At 35.1% G+C, this 19811-nt stretch overlaps 1 protein-coding gene across 1 annotated transcript in view; it reads left to right on the plus strand.

Moving 5' to 3' along the window:
* LRRIQ1 (leucine rich repeats and IQ motif containing 1) overlaps nucleotides 1-19811 on the plus strand; it is a 271088-nt gene that overhangs the window by 166188 nt on the left and 85089 nt on the right. Inside the window, exons 18-20 of the mRNA XM_049694936.1 lie at nucleotides 10431-10607; nucleotides 12446-12895; nucleotides 15589-15799. Of these exons, the coding sequence (XP_049550893.1) occupies nucleotides 10431-10607; nucleotides 12446-12895; nucleotides 15589-15799 (838 nt within the window). The remainder of the gene's footprint in view (nucleotides 1-10430; nucleotides 10608-12445; nucleotides 12896-15588; nucleotides 15800-19811) is intronic.

Genomic DNA, 19811 nt, shown 5'->3' on the forward strand with positions numbered 1-19811 from the left:
AGACCTGAAAGATGACCACTCAAGAGTGTCTCATAGGTGTTACTGCATCTGCACTACCACTGTGGGTCCACCATCTTGGTAAAAAGTTTTGTACACACAAAAGCTTACTGAAATGGTTATACACTAGAAGAAAAGAAAATCAGCTTTACCTAACTGCTAAGAAATCCAACTTATAATAAGGTAATATGCTTTATTAATTTTCCTTATAAGACATACCTTTTTCAAACATTAGAGCCTGTCACTGGCACACTTCATTCCTTCTGCTAGTCAGGTCCACTCTGGAGACCAAGGTACCAGGTAGAAATTCGCTTGGTACCCAAAGAATTAGAACTGTTGGCTATTCTCAAGAACTATTTCCATCAAGTTATTAAAGTATTTTATTTGATCTTCTATAATGTAGGAAATTTACTTTGAAGAAACAAGACCAGTAATAGAATTAGAGAATCTTTTTTAAGCTGGATGAACACCAATGCAGTCTTAACTTTCAATACCCTTTATTATCGCATCTTAAAAATCATTATTTCATACTGGCGTTTTATAATTATAAATAAATAAGTTATTTTGACATTACAGCCATGTCTTGAAGAAACCTTGACACTGGGTATTTTGGTAAAGATTTAGAATACAGTGTAGCTTCCTTAGTACTGTAATAAATTATTTGGTAGGGTGGAATGTTTCCTTGCTTTGATGAGAGCCTCAGTTAAAGATTTCATGTTATATTTAATATTCTACCTCTGAGGTGAACACCTCTGATTACCTCATCACCTGTGGTGAATAGATATTATCTTAATGTAACATCCTGCTTTCAAACCATATCTTAAAATGAATCTAAGCAGAAACACAATATATGCCATTTATTTAACCCTTTGTGGTAAACATGGTAGGTAGTTTTTGATTTGGCAAGCATTTCTAGCTTCAAGCCTCCTAAAAAGTTCAAAATATATGGGCTCAAATTTTCTTAATAGCTTTAACTCTTTATTAGCAAACCATTAAGCTTTTGTCTGCTTCTTAACATTGTAAAACATCTGATAATTACCCTGAAGAACCAAATCTAATCCTTTCTCTCTTTCCTTATTAAATATCTGTAAGAAAAAAAAAAAAGCATCATTTCTGGAGTGGTGGAAGGGTGTAGAGAGCTAGTCAACTGTGTCCTCAGTAAATGAAAAACTGTGGTATTCCTCTATTTTGTTTCATCAAAATGTATTTGTATTTGTACCTCTCTGATGATTATTTTATTTAATACCAAGGCTACCAAGATCATAACTCTACACAGGGATGCATTATGATCTTGGTTGGCCTTATGCATTTTTGCCTTATTGGACCACTTCCTCCATTAAGAAATAATTAAAATTATATTTTACAACTGTGTTTGCATAAATAGATACACCAGTCCTGACTATACAGTCTAGGTAAAAGGAATAACTGTTGTTAGGGCTTTGCCTTCTTAACTCTTAGTATTTTAGTAATCTTACCCTCCCATCCTTCATTTAGTGTTTAGGAACTGCTTGTTTTTTAATGAATAAATTTTATTTTTTAGAGAAATTTTAGGTTAACAGCAAAATTGAGCAGAAAGTACAGAGAATTCCCACATACCCCCGGTCCCCACACATGTACAGCCCCCCTCACTGTAAATACCCACACCAAAGCAGTACACTTTTTTTTTTTTTTTTTTTTTTTTGCGGTACGCGGGCCTCTCACTGTTGTGGCCTCTCCCGCTGCGGAGCACAGGCTCCAGACGCACAGGCTCAGCTGCCATGGCTCACGGGCCCAGCCGCTCCGCGGCAGGTGGGATCCTCCCGAACCGGGGCACGAACCCGTGTCCCCTGCATCGGCAGGCGGACTCTCAACCACTGCGCCACCAGCGAAGCCCCAAAGAAGTACACTTTTAACAATCAGTGAACCTACATTGACACATCATTATCACCCAAATTCCATAGTTTTATATAGGAGTTCACTCTTGGTGTTCTACATTCTGTGGGTTTTGAAAAATGTGCAATGTCATGCATCCACCGTATGGTATTATATGGAATCGTTTTACTGCCCTAAAAATCCTCTGCGCTTTGCCTTTTTATCCCTCTCTCTACTTTAACCCCTAGCAACGATTAATCTTTTTGTCTCCATAGTTTTGCTTTTTTTCCAGAATGTAACACAGTTGGAATCATACAACATACAGCCTTTTCAGATTGGCTTTTTCCAATTAGTAATATGCATTTAAGTTTCCTCTGTGTTTGTTCATGGCTGGATAGCTCATTTCTTTTTAATGCTAAATAACATTGCATTGTATGGATGTATCACAGTTTATCAGTTACCTACTGAAGGACATCTTGGTTGCTTTCAAGTTCTGGCTGATACCAGTAAAACGGCTATAAACATGTGTGGGTAGGTTTTTGTGTGGACATACATTTTCAGTTCATTTGGGTAAATACCAAGGAACCTGATTGCTAGATCAAATGATAAAAATATGTTTAGTTTTGTAAGAAACCACCAAACTATCTTCCACAGTGTCTCTACCATTTTTCATTACCACCAACACTTAATGAGTATTCCTATTTCCCCACATCATTATCAGTGTTTTGGATTGTGGACATTTTAATAGGTAGGTAGTAGTATCTCATTGTTGTTATAATTTGCAATTCATTAATTAATGCTTATTTGTCATATTTATATCTCTTTTGGTAAGATGTCTTTTAAGGAGTTTGGCTTATTTTTTAACCAAGACATTCATTTTCTTATCATTGAGTTTTAAGTGTTCTTTGCATATTTTGGATAACAGTCAATTATCAGATATGTCTTTTGCAAACACTTTCTCCCAGTGTATGACTTATCATCTCATGTACTTGACAATGTCCCTAGGAGCAGGAATTTTTAATTTTAATGAAATTCAACTCATTAATAATTTAGATGTGTATTTTGTATTGTATATAAAAAGTCATCACCATACCCAAGGTCATCTAGATTTTCTTCTATTTTTTCTTCTAGGAGTTTTAGGGTTTCACATTTTGCTTTTAGGTCTGTGATCCTTTTTGAGTTAATTTTTATGAAAGATGAGAGGTCTGTGTCTGTATGTCTAGATTCCTTTTTTTTTTTGTACATGGCGATGTTCAGTTGTTCTAGCACCAGTAGTTGAAAAGACTTATCTTTTCTCCATTGTATTACTTTTGCTCATTTGTCAAAGATCAGTTTACGGTATTATGTGGGTCTATTTCTGGGTTCTCTCTTATGTTCCATTGATCTACTTGACTATTCTTTTGCCATTACCACATTATCCTGATTACTGTAGCCTCATAGATAATCTTGAAGTCAACTAGTGTCATTCTTCCAACTTTTTTCTTCTCTTTCAAAATTAAGTTGGCTATATGCTTGTTTTGCCTCTTCGTATAAGCTTTAGAATCAATTTCTTGATATCCACAAAATATCTTGCTGGTATTTTAGTTGGAATTGTGTTCTATCTGTAGATCAAGTGGGGAAAAACTGACTTCTTGACAGTATTGAATCTTCTTATCCACAAAGATTTTTTTCATGTGACATCTTTCCATTTATTTAGTCTTTGGTATCTTCTGTCACTGATTTGTAGTTTTCCTCATGGGAATTGTTAGTTTTTTAGTAAGAAGTTTTACTCATTCAAGAAGTTTATTTTGCCCCTGTGATCATCAATAGCCTTGTAAAAAGAAGACCACACACTCTCCTTGTGAAAGGCTTGGGAAGTACTTCGAGGTGGCTGGGCCTGGTGGACCACTCTTGCTTTCTGATCTGGTTTTTCATAGCATTGGCCTTTTAAATTGATAAAGACTTTTGCTCATATCTGGGAGATTCTTATTATAATCCTTATTAAGATTCAAGGAGAAATATCATAAATTTAGATTTTCCAGATCATGTAATATGGGGTAATCACCACCCCTTTTGTTTCGGTTTAACCCTCGACTCACTGTATTTCACCGAGAAACAATCAGAATTCACACCTATTTCTGAAATAAACAGCAACTTTTGGTAAAATTATTTTAATTATCTTATTTTTAAAATAGTGTGTCTGGGCTTCCCTGGTGGCGCAGTGGTTAACAATCTGCCTGCCAATGCAGGGGACACAGCTTCGAGCCCTGGTCCGGGAAGATCCCACATGCTGTGGAGCAACTAAGCCCGTGAGCCACAACTATTGAGTCTGTGCTCTAGAGCCCATGAGCCACAACTGCTGATCTCATGTGCCACAACTACTGAAGCCCACACACCTAGACCCTGTGCTTCAAAACAAAAGAAGCCACCGCAATCAGAAGCCCACACACCACAATAAAGAGTAGCCACTGCTTGCCACAACTAGAGAAAGCCCGCGTGCAGCAAAAAACACCCAACTCAGTCAAAAACTTAAAAAAAGTAAAATAAAAGAATGTGTCTGATAATATTCTTCTCATAATGCAGTCTTTTATTTATTCCCAGCCCAAGTTTCCAACTGCTTACCATTTGTGTTTTACAAGAAAATGGTTAGGAAAAACCACATTCACAGAAAGATAGACAAGATGAAAAGGCAGAGGTCTACGTACCAGATTAAGGTACAAGATAAAACCCCAGAAAAACAACTAAATGAAGTGGAGATAGGCAACCTTCCAGAAAAAGAATTCAGAATAATGAGAGTGAAGATGATCCAGGACCTCGGAAAAAGAATGGAGGCAAAGATCGAGAAGATGCAAGAAATGTTTAACAAAGACCTAGAAGAATTAAAGAACAAACAAACAGAGATGAACAATACAATAACTGAAATGAAAACTACACTAGAAGGAATCAATAGCAGAATAACTGAGGCAGAAGAATAGATAAGTGACCTGGAAGACAGAATGGTGGAATTCACTTCTGCGGAACAGAATAAAGAGAAAAGAATGAAAAGAAATGAAGACAGCCTAAGAGACCTCTGGGACAACATTAAACACAACAACATTCACATTATAGGGGTCCCAGAAGGAGGAGAGAGAGAAAGGACCTGAGAAAATATTAGAAGAGATTATAGTCGAAAACTTCCCTAACATGGGAAAGGAAAGAGCCACCCAACTCCAGGAATCACAGCGAGTCCCAGGCAGGATAAACCCAAGGAGAAACATGCTGAGACACATAGTAATCAAACTGAGAAAAATTAAAGACAAAGAAAAATTATTGAAAGCAGCAAAGGAAAAATGACAAATAACATACAAGGGAACTCCCATAAGGTTAACAGCTGATTTCTCAGCAGAAACTCTACAAGCCAGAAGGGAGTGGCATGACATATTTAAAGTGGTGAAAGGGAAGAAACTACAACCAAGATAACTCTACCTGGCAATGATCTCATTCAGATTCAATGGAGAAATCAAAAGCTTTACAGACAAGCAAAAGCTAAGAGAATTCAGTGCCACCAAACTTGGTCTACAACAAATGCTAAAGGAACTCCTCTAAGTGGGAAACACAAGAGAAGAAAAGGACCCACAAAAAAAAAAAGCCATAACAATTAAGAAAATGGTCATAGGAACATACATATCGATAATTACCTTAAATGTGAGTGGATTAAATGCTCCAACCAAAAGACACAGGCTCGCTGAATGAATACAAAAACAAGACCCATATATATGCTGTCTACAAGAGACCCAATTCAGACCTAGGGACACTTACAAACTGAAAGTGAGGGGATGGAAAAAGATATTCCATGCAAATGGAAATCAAAAGAAAGCTGGAGTAACAATACTCATATCAGATAAAATAGATGTTAAAATAAAGAATGTTACAAGAGACAAGGAAGGACACTACATAATGATCAAAGGATCAATCCAAGAAGAAGCTATAACAATTATAAATATATATGCACCCAACATAGGAGCACCTCAATACATAAGACAACTGCTAACAGCTATAAAAGAGGAAATCAACAGTAACACAATAATAGTGGGGGACTTTAACACCTCACACCAATGGGCAGATCATCCAAACAGAAAATTAATAAGGAAACACAAGCTTTAAATGGCACAATAGACCAGATAGATTTAATTGATATTTATAGGACATTCCATCCAAAATCAGCAGATTACACTTTCTACTCAAGTGTGCACGGAACATTCTCCAGGATTGATCACATCTTGGGTCACAAATCAAGCCTCAGTAAATTTAAGAAAATGGAAATCATATCAAGCATCTTTTCTGACCACAACACTATGAGATTAGAAATCAATTACAGGGAAAAAAACGTAAAAAACACAAACACATGGAGGCTAAACAATACGTTACTAAATAACCAGGAGATCACTGAAGAAATCAAAGCAGAAATCAAAAAATACCTAGAAAAAATGACAATGAAACCACGATGATCCAAAACCTATGGGATGCAGCATAAGCAGTCCTAAGAGGGAAGTTTATAGCAATAAAATCCTACCTCAAGAAACAGCAAACATCTCAAATAAACAATCTAACCTTACAGCTAAAAGAACAAACAAAACCCAAAGTTAGTAGAAGGAAAGAAATCTTAAAGATCAGAGCAGAAATAAATGAAATAGAAACAAAGAAAATAATAGCAAAGATCAATTAAACTAAAAGCTGGTTCTTTGAGAAGATAAACAAAATTGATAAACCATTAGCCAGACTCATCAAGAAAAAGCAGGAGAGGACTCAAATCATTAGAATTAGAAATGAAACAGGAGAAGATACAACAGACACCTCAGAAATACAAAGCATCCTAAGAGACTACTATAAGTAACTCTATGCCAATAAAATGGACAACCTGGAAGAAATGGACAAATTCTTAGAAAGGTATAACCTTCCAAGACTGCAGCAGAAGAAATAGAAAATATGAACAGACCAATCACAAATAATGAAATTGAAACTGTGATGAAAAATCTTCCAACAAAAGTCCAGGACCAGATGGCTTCACAGGTGATTTCTACCAAACATTTAGAGAGGAGCTAACACCCATTCTTCTCAAACTCTTCCAAAAAATTGCAGAGGAAAAACACCAACAAACTCATTCTATGAGGCCATCATCACCCTGATATCAAAACCAGACAAAGATATTACAAAAAAAGAAAATTACAGACCAGTATCACTGATGAATATACACTCAAAAATCCTCAACAGATTATTAGCAGAGAATCCAACAACACATTATGGAGAACAGTATGGAGGTTCCTTAAAAAACTACAAATAGAACTACCATAAGACCCAGCAATCCCACTACTGGGCATATACCCTGAGAAAACCATAATTCAAAAAGAGTCATGTACCAAAATGTTCACTGCAGCTCTATTTACAGTCGCCCACAGATGGAAACAACCTAAGTGTCCATCATCGGATGAATGGATAAAGAAGATGTGGCCCATATATACAATGGAATATTACTGAGCCATAAAAAGAAATGAAATTGAGCTATTTGTAATGAGGTGGATGGACCTAGAGTCTGTCATACAGAGTGAAGTAAGTCAGAAAGAGAAAGACAAATACCATCTGCTAACACATATATAGGGAATTTAAGAAAAAAAAATGTTATGAAGAACCTAGGGGTAAGACAGGAATAAAGACACAGACCTCCTAGAGAATGGACTTGAGGATATGGGGAGGGGGAAGGGTAAGCTGTGACAAAGCGAGAGAGTGGCATGGACATATATACACTACCAAACGTAAAATAGATAGCTAGTGGGAAGCAGCTGCATAGCACAGGGAGATCAGCTCGGTGCTTTGTGACCACCTAGGGGTGGGATAGGGAGGGTGGGAGGGAGGGAGATGCAAGAAGGAAGAGATATGGGAACATATATATATGTATAACTGATTCACTTTGTTATAAAGCAGAAACTAACACGCCATTGTAAAGCAATTATACTCCAGTAAAGATGTTAAAAAAAAAAAAAGGATCATACACCATGATCAAGTGGGATTTATCCCAGGGATGCAAGGATTCTTCAGTATACGAAAACCAATCAAAGGGATACACCATATTAACAAATTGAAGAAGAAAACCATATGATCATCTCAATAGCTGAAAAAAAAGCTTGACAAAATTCAACACCCATTTATGATAAAAACTCTCCAGAAAGTGGGCATAGAGGGAACCTACCTCAACATAATAAAGGCCATATATGACACACCCACAGCAAACATCATTCTCAATGGTAAAAAACTGAAAGCATTTCCTCTAAGATTGGGAATAAGACAAGGATGTCCACTCTCACCACTATAATTCAACATAGTTTTGGAAGTCCTAGCCACGGCAATCAAAGAAGAGAAAAAAATAAAAGGAATACAAATTGGAAAAGAAGAAGTAAAACTGTCACTGTTTGCAGATGACATGATACTATATATAGAGAATCCTAACAATGCCACCAGAAAACTACTAGAGCTAATCAATGAATTTGGTAAAGTAGCAGGATACAAAATTAAAGCACAGAAATCTCTTGCATTCCTATGCACTAATGATGAAAAATTTGAAAGAGAAATTAAGGAAACACTCCCATTTACCATTGCAACAAAAAGAATAAAATACCTAGGAATAAACCTACCTAGGGAGACAAAAGACCTGTATGCAGAAAACTATATGACACTGATGAATGAAATTAAAGATGATACAAACTAATGGAGAGATATACCATGTTCTTGTATTGGAAGAATCAATATTGTGAAAATGACTATACTACCCAAGCAATCTACAGATTCAATGCAATCCCTATCAAATTACCAATGGCATTTTTTACAGAACTAGAACAAAAAATCTTAAAATTTGTATAGGGACACAAAAGACACCGAATAGCCAAAGTGGTCTTGAGGGAAAAAACGGAACTGGAGGAATCAGGCTTCCAGACTTTAGGCTATACTACAAAGCTACGGTAATCAAGACAATATGGTACTGACACAAAAACAGAAATATCAATCAATGGAACAAGATAGAAAGCCCAGAGATAAACCCATGCATGTATGGTCAACTAATGTATTACAAAGGAGGCAAGGATATACAATGGAGAAAAGACAGTCTCTTCAATAAGTGGTGCTGGGAGAACTGGACAGCTACATGTGAAAGAATGGAATTAGAACACTCCCTAACACCATACACAAAAATAAACTCAACATTGATTGGAGACCTAAATGTAAGTCCGGACACTATAAAATTCTTAGAGGAAAACTTAGGAAGAACACTCTTTGACATAAATCACAGCAAGATCTTTTTTGATCCACCTCCTAGATTAATGGAAATAAAAACAAAAATAAACAAATGGGACCTAATGAAACTTAACAGTTTCTGCACAGCAAAGGAAACTATAAACAAGACAAAAAGACAGCCCTCAGAATGGGAGAAAATATTTGCAAATGAACCAATGGACAAAGGATGAATCTCCAAAATATATAAACAGGTCATGCAGCTCAATATTGAAAAAGCAAACAACCCAATCCAAAAATGGGCTGAAGACCTAAATAGACATTTCTCCAAGGAAGACATACAGATGGCCAAGAAGCACATGAAAAGCTGCTCAACATCACTAACTATTAGAGAAATGCAAATCAAAACTACAATGAGGAATCACCTCACACCAGTTTGAATGGGGATCATCAGAAAATCTACAAACAACAAATGCTGGAGAGGGTGTGGAGAAAAGGGAACCCTCTTGCACTGTTGTGGGAATGGAAATTGTTACAGCCACTATGGAGAATAGTATGGAGGTTCCTTAAAAAACTAAAAATAGAATTACCATATGACCCAGCAATCCCACTACTGGGCATATACCCAGAGAAAACCGTAATTCAAAAAGACACATGCAGTCCTCTGTTCATTGCAGCACTATTTACAGTAGCCAGGACATGGAAGCAACCCAAATGCCCATCGACAAATGGATGGATAAAGAAGATGTGGTACATATATACAATGGAATATTACTCAGCCATAAAAAGGAATGAAATTGGGTCATTTGTAGAGACGGAATGGATCTAAAGACTGTCATATAGCGTGAAGTAAGTCAGGAAGAGGAAAACAAATATCGTATATTAACGCATATATGTGGAACCTAGAAAAATGGTAGAGATGAACCAGTTTGCAGGGCAGAAATTGAGACACAGATGCAGAGATCAAATGTGTGGACACCAAGGGGGGAAAGTGGTGAGGGTGGTGGTGGTGGTGTGATGAATTGGGAGACTGGGATTGACATATATACACTCATATGTATAAAATGGGTAACTAATAACATGCTGTATAAAAAAATAAATAAAATAAAATTCTAAAGAAAAAAAAGAAGAAAATGGTTAAATGTGTGTCAAGATCTCTAAAACTTTGTACATGACATGATACAATAATTTTTTTCTAAAAAATTTAACAGTATAATTTTCTCTACAAAATCAATAAGTTTCAGAGATATACTCTGTATTTATATTATTTAAGTAATAGGCATATGGTTATTTTAGATATAAACTCTCCTTTTCAAAATTATTAATTTTTTTCCTGTTTTCAATAGGGATTCTCTACTTAAAATATTACCTGCTGTAAAAATCCTCAATGGTGAAATGCTAACCTCTTATTCAGAAAGTCACACTGAAGAGCACTATGAACTAGAATTAGAGTGTTTCCTGGTACTTTGTCAGTCCCAGATTAGAGAATTTAACTTACTAGCCAAAAAATATACTGGAGAAAGGTAAGAGTGTTATTTCCCCCTGGTCATAATTAAAAGATATAATGCAATTTATACATGTGATTAAAAATTATTTATTAGTATGTATTTTGAACGTAATTTAGAATATAATTTAAAAGCTAAAATTAGATGAAAATAAATGAAAGCATGAGGATAGCTTCAAGAAAAGATGCAAACATTCATTCAGCTGTTCATTCAATTAATCAGTCATACATTTTTCAGCAATTATTGATGGGCAAGACATAATAAGCTAAATATTACACTTTACCCTCAAAGAATTCACGATTACATTAAGAGAAAATTAGCTAAATAAATAGTTACAATGGAGCAAGGCAAGTTTTATAAAACATATGATATTTATTATGTATATTTATTATATAAGGAATCATATTTCACATATATTTGTGTATTAAGGTATTATGGGAGCACAGTGGAGAAAAGCAGTCAACATGTGCACACATTCAGAGGACAGAGGCTGAGAGCAAAGTCCTAAAAATATATCAAAGAAAGAGAACTTCCCATTCCCCACCCTGAATTCTGAATGCATTACTATGAATTAATTACAATTGATCTTTTTAAAACTGTATTTCCTAATTTATACTGCTCCAAAAAGACACAAATGAAAAAGGAAAATTATTTTACTTATGATAATTCTGCATTATAAGTGGAACAGTTATGTGCTTCCAAATGTCTAAATTTAATTACTAAATTACATATTAAATTTTTGCTATTTGTACTTTCGTACATGCTCATACTATGTAAGAGTTGGTTTTTCTATTTAAATGTTTTTAAATATAGCCTATTCATATTATAAGTAAATCTCACAGCTTTAAAAATAATTCCAATTCTTATAGATAATGTTTACTTTTAGCAAAAACTAAGGTTATTTACATTTATCTTTTTGTAAATCTAAACTGATATCTCCTTGTGTATGTATAATAATCTACAATTTTTATGTAAAGGTGACTCTTGACACCCCTTATGTTGAAATTTAGATTTACAATTCTTTTGGAGAATTTATTGTTATTACAATGAAAGTTTTACTTGAGAATTGGAAATAGACTGTATTTTTTATGTTTGATCATAAATGGTGGTGAATTCAACACTTAACCATAAACAGTTGACATCCAATGTTGAACTGAACCTTTTCTGCATTATTCACCAACAAAATGAATGAAATACAAAATATCAAAATATATTGGAAGAACCTAGGCTAATGTCTACATTTGTAAACATACGAGGTGTCTATCTCTATATTTTAGGAAATAATTATAACTTTCATTTTGTTTGGTATAGCTAAATCCAACAACTGTTCAAGAGAATCACAAGCATTTACGTCTTAAAGTATTTGAATTCTCTTTGCAATGGATTTTTTTTCCAGAGAAAAATGGGAATAAAAACTTTCCCATGATATAACTTATTTGTTTAAAAGTCCAATACAAATATTTTGCGTGGCAAAAGTCAATGTACAAAGTACTTTTAACTTGTTTCATAAGTAACTTCTCCAAATTTAGTCAGCCATCATTTCTCATGCTTATGGCAGTAAAAGCATGGATTTTTCTCATTCATTTGTACCAAAGGTACCTAGGATAAAAATGATTCTAAAACTTCCAGATGTTTTGTCTGGATTAATGGATTGAAATTAAGTAAACAAATAGTTTCACATTTTGTGAGAAATAAGATAAATGTTTATATAAACAATCAGAAATAAGTTTTTAATGAATTTTGTAGTAAAATTTAATATGTCAGGCCACACAGGGATATTTTCAAAACCTGTATAAGTGTTAATATTTGCTGATATAATTCTTCTTATTAAACATCCTCATTATTTATTTGCTCAGAAATATATTCACGTTGGATGCTGCAGAAAATCTCTGCCATTATTTCAAGAAATTGATGACACTTAGTAATGATTGTCGATATGCACATGAACATGGGGATGTAAGTATCACCAAGAGAGAGGAATCAGAAGCCCAGAAAAATCATTTGCCTCCTACAAACAGTGACAGCATACTGCAAAATAGAGTCCTTTACTCTTATGCAAATGAACATAAACTGGACTCACCAGGTATTTCTGAGAAATGGATGGACTCTGGCTCTAGTCATTCCTCACTAACCAACCCCTCCTTATGTGAAGATACTAAAGGAAGAAATCAGGAAAAAATAGTAGGCCAGAAAAGAGAAGACAGCAAGGCAAGCAGTTTCCTCACCAAAAGAATACCATTCATGGAAACAGTAATGACAAGGTCTCTATTGAAGAACTGCCAGAATACTGAACATCATGAAAAAATGTAAGATTTATAGATCATTTTTCTTTTACAGTTGTATTTTATTACTTTTTATGGATAATCTTAGTCATTGTTACCAAATAATAATTTGGTAAAGGATTTCAATCACTATTATATTTCATGTTAATTCCCTTATGTTTTTATGATATGCACAAATTATTAATTACAGTGCAGATCAATTTGGTTGAAATTTGGCAGGTTCTGATTTAATTAACTAGTATTATTTAATTTAAAATGAGTAACTGTGAAGTTATTTTTTCTGCCTTCTAATCTCTAAATAATTAAAATGAATTTTTAAGAAGAAATAAAATAATCCCATTATTCTTAAAATACTATAAAGACCTCTCACATGAGGGTCTTATGACATGCTTCCAGGGAAAGTCAGAAAATCCTTCCTGCACATGCCTTTTCTCAAATTCCTTGAGCTTAAAATATTCAGCATGCCAGGGTACATTGGTATATTTTGGGATAGTATTAGCCAGGGTACCCTAGACATTGCCTATTTGAATCTCATTAGCTCTAAATACTCCAGACATTTCCTACTGAAATTTCAGATAAACAACATTTAGAACTTTTTAATTCATGATAAATAAAATAGCCAAATGATAATAGTAAGGAAGGATGAGGAACTGAAAATATAGACAAACCAAAGACCTAAAGAATAAAAGGAAAAGAAAATGTATACCCACTTGCTGAACCTTGCCATTCAGTGTTTCAGGAAGATTCACTGTCAGTTGTCTAGGCGTTTCCTAAGCATAATTTACATGTGTTCCTATGCTAAGGGTATTTTTATCATCATTATTTTTACTAGATAAAAGATGATGATAGTAGTAATATGAGCTGTTTTTCCCAATATGGAGAGCACCTTATATTTAGGAACCCCTAAAGTCAGCTTCTTTACCTGCTCTCCTGGCTTTCTGTGTGGTGGAAAGCATCCTGTTGTTAGCGTCACTGAGGAAAATATCCCTCATCTACCTTTGTATTTTCTTCCGCGGGAAATTTTGCTGTTAGTGAGCTGAGGAATTCAAGCACTAAATGATTGGTCAGCTTTACAGGAAATTCACAGTTACAGTCAGTGAAACTTGTATGTATCTGTAGAGAAATATAAGATGCTGTCTCAGGTTAAATGTGTTTTCTTACAGACCTTTCATTCTTTACCAGCTATGCATTGCAAATATGTTTTCAGATCTTTTTCTTTATCACCCAAATACATATTATAGTGTCTTAAATTCCTTAACTCTTTTTTTATTTAAAAAAAAATATTTTATATTGGAGCATAGTTGATTTAAAATGTTCTGTTAGTTTCAGGTGTACAGCAAAGTGATTCAGTTATACATATATCTATTCTTTTTCAAATTCTTTAACTCAGTTTTGTTCAAAAGATGAAGGAATGAATTAATGGTTGAATGACCAAATGTGAATTAATTCCATAGCAAAGTTTATTAAGTTCTATTTACCCTAGGAGGAGGAAATGATTTGTTGAAGCATGATTTTTTTTCCTATAAGGAATACGAGTAGATTATCTTAAGCCAGAAAAAAAATTTATCCACTAACTTCAATTCATAGCAAAATAGATTGAAGGTTTCCACAAGCTTTAGGTAAAATGGTGATGATGATGATGACAGTATTAATAACAATAGAAAATGGTTACATCATTCCTTTCTAATTTCCCACAAATATATTTCTATGAGAAAAAAATATATATAAGGTGATGTCTGGCAGTTTATCACTTAATTCCATTTTGCCTTAAACTCACTAGTATGAGGAATGAAAAAATTTCTTTGGGCTTGGCAATTATAAAATTATTGAAAACTTTTTCAAGGGAGCCTGGAAAAGGTGAATATACATGAATCACTTCTCCTTGATATGCCTTTTAAAACTAAACCCAAAGATTTGAAGAACAATTAAGCCAGTAGTTAGCACTTTGACTATACCTTGTACCTTGATAATATTTCTGCAATAATCTATGTGGGAAAGGAAAATTCTTTTCCTTTCCATCCAATGATGAAGAATTAAATGATTAAGCAAGCTGAGAACCCACTTACAATCAATGTACATTATTATTCAAATTTTGGTAATGTTGCTGGGCAGCTTATGGGGATGTGGGAAAAACACAGTGTTGATTGATTCAGTGCCAGAAATTGGTAAATAGATGTAGGCTGGAAAAAATGTTAGCATTTACTACTGGGCTTATAAGAGAATGACTTAAGTATTTGTCCATGGGCAGATAGGAAAGTGAAGCTAGCAGACCTGATGGGTCCTTTCTTTTAGAGAGAACGGGGGCTCTTCTTCCTCTCAAAACTTAGTCTCTCTGCTGTGAACAGGATCCCATCCTCTCTTGCCAACTGACTCCTATATTTTTCCCCCTTTTGCATCATCTTTTTCCCCCCTTTCTACTGGTTCAGGATCCTTGCTATCATACAAAATCTCGATAATATCTTCCTCCTTAAAAGAAACAAAAATCCCTAGTACTCATATCCCCTCTCTAAGTTACTGGCCCATTTCTCTCCTTCAGATTTTAAGGTTTCTGTATTATTTTTACTTCTATGACTATAGTTAAATAAAAGAACGGGTCTTATTTTTAAATAATACTTTATATAGTCTATGTTTACAAATAAATATATCTTATGAGGACCTCTTAACTACAACTGTATATTTATGGGTACTAAAAATATTTTTTTTTCTCCTCTTAATAGTATGGCAGCTATGGTAATTCAGGCATGCTGGCGTGGTTACACTGTGCGCAGACAGATTCATTTCTCTATAAAGCTACATCCTGCTGCAATAGGACCCCTGACATCACAGTCAAATTCCTGCATTGAAAACCAAATTATTTTAAAGAAAGAAGAAATAAAAAATACTGTGAACATCCAAGAACAGAGGGAGAAGGCTGCTATTCTTATTCAGGTTACTTTTAATCTTTGGGTGAAATAATTAGTTATGAGGGATGTATTAGTTATCTTTCACTGGGTTATTCTGTATAACAGGCAATCCCTGAATCTTAGCCATTTACAAATACATGGATTTATTTCTTATTCATGTGACATGTAGGCTGCTGGTTAGCCGCAGGTTGGCTTTGCTTCTGCTGAGTATCTAGGCTTAAGGAGTAGTCTATAATTTGTAAATACTGTTCTTATGACTGAGGGTCAAGCTGAACCACACAATCATATCAAAACTTCTGCTCAGATGTGGCATTTGCCACATATGCTAACATTTGATTAGTCAAAGCAGGTCTCTCTTGGCCTAATCTATAACTATTTCTAGAAGCATGTTTAAAAATCTACTAAAATAATTGTTAAAGTCCTTCAAATATCCATTTAACTTGAAAATTCAGAACCTCACCAAGATCAGATTTCAAAATGAAGTTCAATCTGATCACATTTATCCTTTTATTTATTCACTGATCAAATAATTTTTAGAACGTACTGTTTGTCAAGCACTATTTTAGGTTCAAGAAATTTAACTAGGAACAAAGCATGCAAGATCTCTTCCCTCATGGAGTTTATGTCCTGGTGGGTTAAATAAATACATAAAATAAAGTCTGGAAATTCATGGTACTACACCTGAATTGAATGATAGTAACTAAAAAAAAATATAGTGTTTCCCTTTATTCATTCATTTAGTAACTATTACTTGGCACAAAAATTTTACTAGCTTACATGTTGGGATGTGCAGATAAATAAGGTAAGTATGTTAGATTGTGATAAGTACTAAGGGGAAAAATAAATCAGGAAAAGCGGGATAGGAGTATCTAAGGAAAATTAATCATTTTAGACAGGATGGATGTGGAAGACCAGGGAAGGTGACATTGCAGCAGGAGATAAGCCATTGGGTATCTCGGGGAAGAATATTCCAGGCAGAGGAATATCAGATTCAAAGGCACTGATTTAGGAGCATACCCACAGTGTTTATAGAGCAGTAAGAAACAGTGTGACTGAAGAGGGGTGAAGGGGAGAAGAGTAGGACTTATAAATCCTAAATCATTGTAAAGACTTTGGCTTTTACTCTGAATGACATGGGAAGATATTACAGGAATCTGAGCAAAGGACTCACATGACCAAGTTTCCTTTATGTTGTGATTATAATATAGGAAGGCAATAGTAGGAGCAGCAAAATTGGGAGGCTATTGCAGTAATCCAAAGTGTAGATTTTGGTAGCATGGACCAGAGTATTGCAGAAGAAGTGGTAAGAAAATCACATTCCCAAATATATGTTGATTTATCTTGAGGGTATACGTATATATTTTGAAGGTAGACCTGATGATATTAGTACATGGGGATGTGGTCTTTGAAAGACAGAGAGGAGTCAGGGATGCCTATAAGGTATTGGCATAAGCAACTGGAAATATAGCCTTAAAATTAAGTTTCTGGGTTTTGTTATTAAAGCCATAGTTTTTTAAGAGAATTATCTTTGCTATGGTTCTAATGAATATATTTAGTATTTCAGTTGACTTAATTTGTCTGGACTGTATTCCTAAGGGCAATGCATAGACAAAGCTGTTACTGATGCCTGAATGGGTTGGGAGTGGAGGGAGGTCAATGGATTCAAGGAAACTCTGAGGAAAAGAAAGGAACCTCAGTTACTGTCTCAAAATACTATTCTGCTGCATGAGGAATGAAAATGTCATGCAGTCCAAACTTCCTCCTGTCATGAGTGGATGAGCAATACATTTTTCAGCATTGATGGTAAATAGATATTAAACTTTTGCTTCATTCTATTCAATAAAGAGAAGTTCATTACTTTATGAAATAGTCTAGCTCAGTGACATATATCTGTTGAATGTCCTTTTGTTAAGTTTGTCTCTGTAACAAATGTAAGCATAATTCAGCCTTTCTTTGCAACTTAGAACAAGTCTCTTCTGAGGTACATCATGGTATTATACTTAAAATCATTGAAGTCAACTCAACTTCATTTTCTCTTCTCCTGAGTACAATCTAGTTTCTTAAACTATTCATCTTAAAAATATGACTTCTAGACTGTCTAACCATCCGGGAGAGCAGAGCATGATATGGTAGAAAGAGCCCAGGCTTTAGAAGGAGCAAAATGAAGATTTCATGAAGGATGTGGTGGAGACTGCTCTGTGCTCACCAAAACCCACATTCTCCTCTTCCTAGCATACTGCCAGCCTAGATATTCCAGCTTTCCTTGCACTTTTTAGTATGGCCCTTTTTTTCTGAGTAAATGAAAAATATGTGCACCACTTCATGTCTGGCCCATAAAACCTCCCACAAACATTCTTTCGTATTCTTTTCCCTTTCTGGTTGGCTGAAGTGAAGACAGCCTTTAGGGCATCCTTGGATGCTGTCTCTTGGGATTGCAGAGTTGCAAAGCCTGGATATCTGAATCACTTTATGTTAAACTGACGCCAGTTGTCTTGTTTTCACTCTCAATGCTTGTTATGTGATCGTGAAATTAATTAGTTTTGAATTATTGTACATTTCTGGATATATTTTTATAGCGCTTAGCTTACCCTAACTAATATTAAGGATATAAGATACAGCTTGAGAAATAGGGCTCAATGTAAATATGTAAGAGAATGGAATTCCAGGTACAAAAGATAGTAGGAATAAAAGAACATAGGATTTCACATTACTGGAATAATAAGTTATAGTACAGCTAGACTACCGTAAGGACTAGAATATTAAGAGAATATAGGAGAAACATGGGCAGAGATGTGTGAACAATTTTAGCAAGAAACAAGTGTATGGTATGAGTATGTTCTGGGATTGGGAGTTGGTGGTAGTTAGAGAAGAAAAGGATGTCGGATATGTCTAATATAGATAGGACTCTGACCAGGGAATTGATTTGAATGTGTGAGAAGGAGGAATTAATCATAGATGGATGGCTGGGAGAAAAATTGAAACCTTGACATGAATAAATAACTTAGAAGAAGAATCTGAACATTACTTATTACACATTTATATTACCTTTATTTCCCATAAACTGAACAGAGGTGGCTGGGACTTTAATTCCTGATCCTACACAGATTCATGAGGGAGGTATCTATACATGTCACACCAGAAAAATATATACTGTGTATTACAGTTTAGAGCTTTGCAGAAGTCGTATCCCTGATAAGTTAGGCTGGATCCATTGTGAGCCATGATGAGTCAGTCCTTTTGCTCTTGTCGTTGAAGGTCTGTATTAAAGAATTCCCTTTATACTCTCTTTCCCCTAGGTCTGCACCTAATCTTGATATCTTATAATTACACTGGTGTAAGAAAAAGGGGGGTGGGGTGGAGGAGGGATAACTGAGGTAGAGAAGATGACCTAGCAAAAAAGAATCAAGGGAAGGAAAGCATGTTTCCCTAACGTTTAGAACCTTGTTAGGACAGGGTTGGGGAAGAAAGGATATGAAGGGTACCTCCCTAGCAGGAATAAGTCACAGGCCCATTTGCCATGTAGAGAGAAAGCATTTTGAAAGGTAGCAAGGAACCAAGGGAGCATAAATACTGGATAAAGGAATCAAAAAAGAGAGGAGTTTAAAAAAAAATTCCAAAATGAAGGGTGCTATTGACTGAATGTTTATGTTCTCCACAACATTCATAAGTTGAAACTTAATCCCCAATGTGATGATATTTGGAGGTGGGGCCTTTTGGAGGTGAATATGTCATGATGGTGGAGCCCCCATGAATGGGATTAGTGCCCTTATAGAAGAGACCCCTGAGAGCTCTCTAGTTCCTTCTACCATGTGAGTACACAGTGAGAAGACAGCCATCTATGAACCAGGAACCTTGCTCTCACCAGACAATAAATCTGTCAATGACTTGGTCTTAGACTCCTTAGCCTCCTCCAGAACTGGGAGAAATAAACGTTTGTTGTTTAAGCCACCAAGTCTATGGTATTTTTGTTATTGCAGCCCAAACAAACCAAGACAAAAGGGGGAAAAGAAAAATAGTTTGTTTTCCTCTAAGGTAGC

Source organism: Orcinus orca, chromosome 11 (assembly GCF_937001465.1).
Source record: "Orcinus orca chromosome 11, mOrcOrc1.1, whole genome shotgun sequence".
Taxonomy (NCBI): Eukaryota; Metazoa; Chordata; class Mammalia; order Artiodactyla; family Delphinidae; genus Orcinus; species Orcinus orca.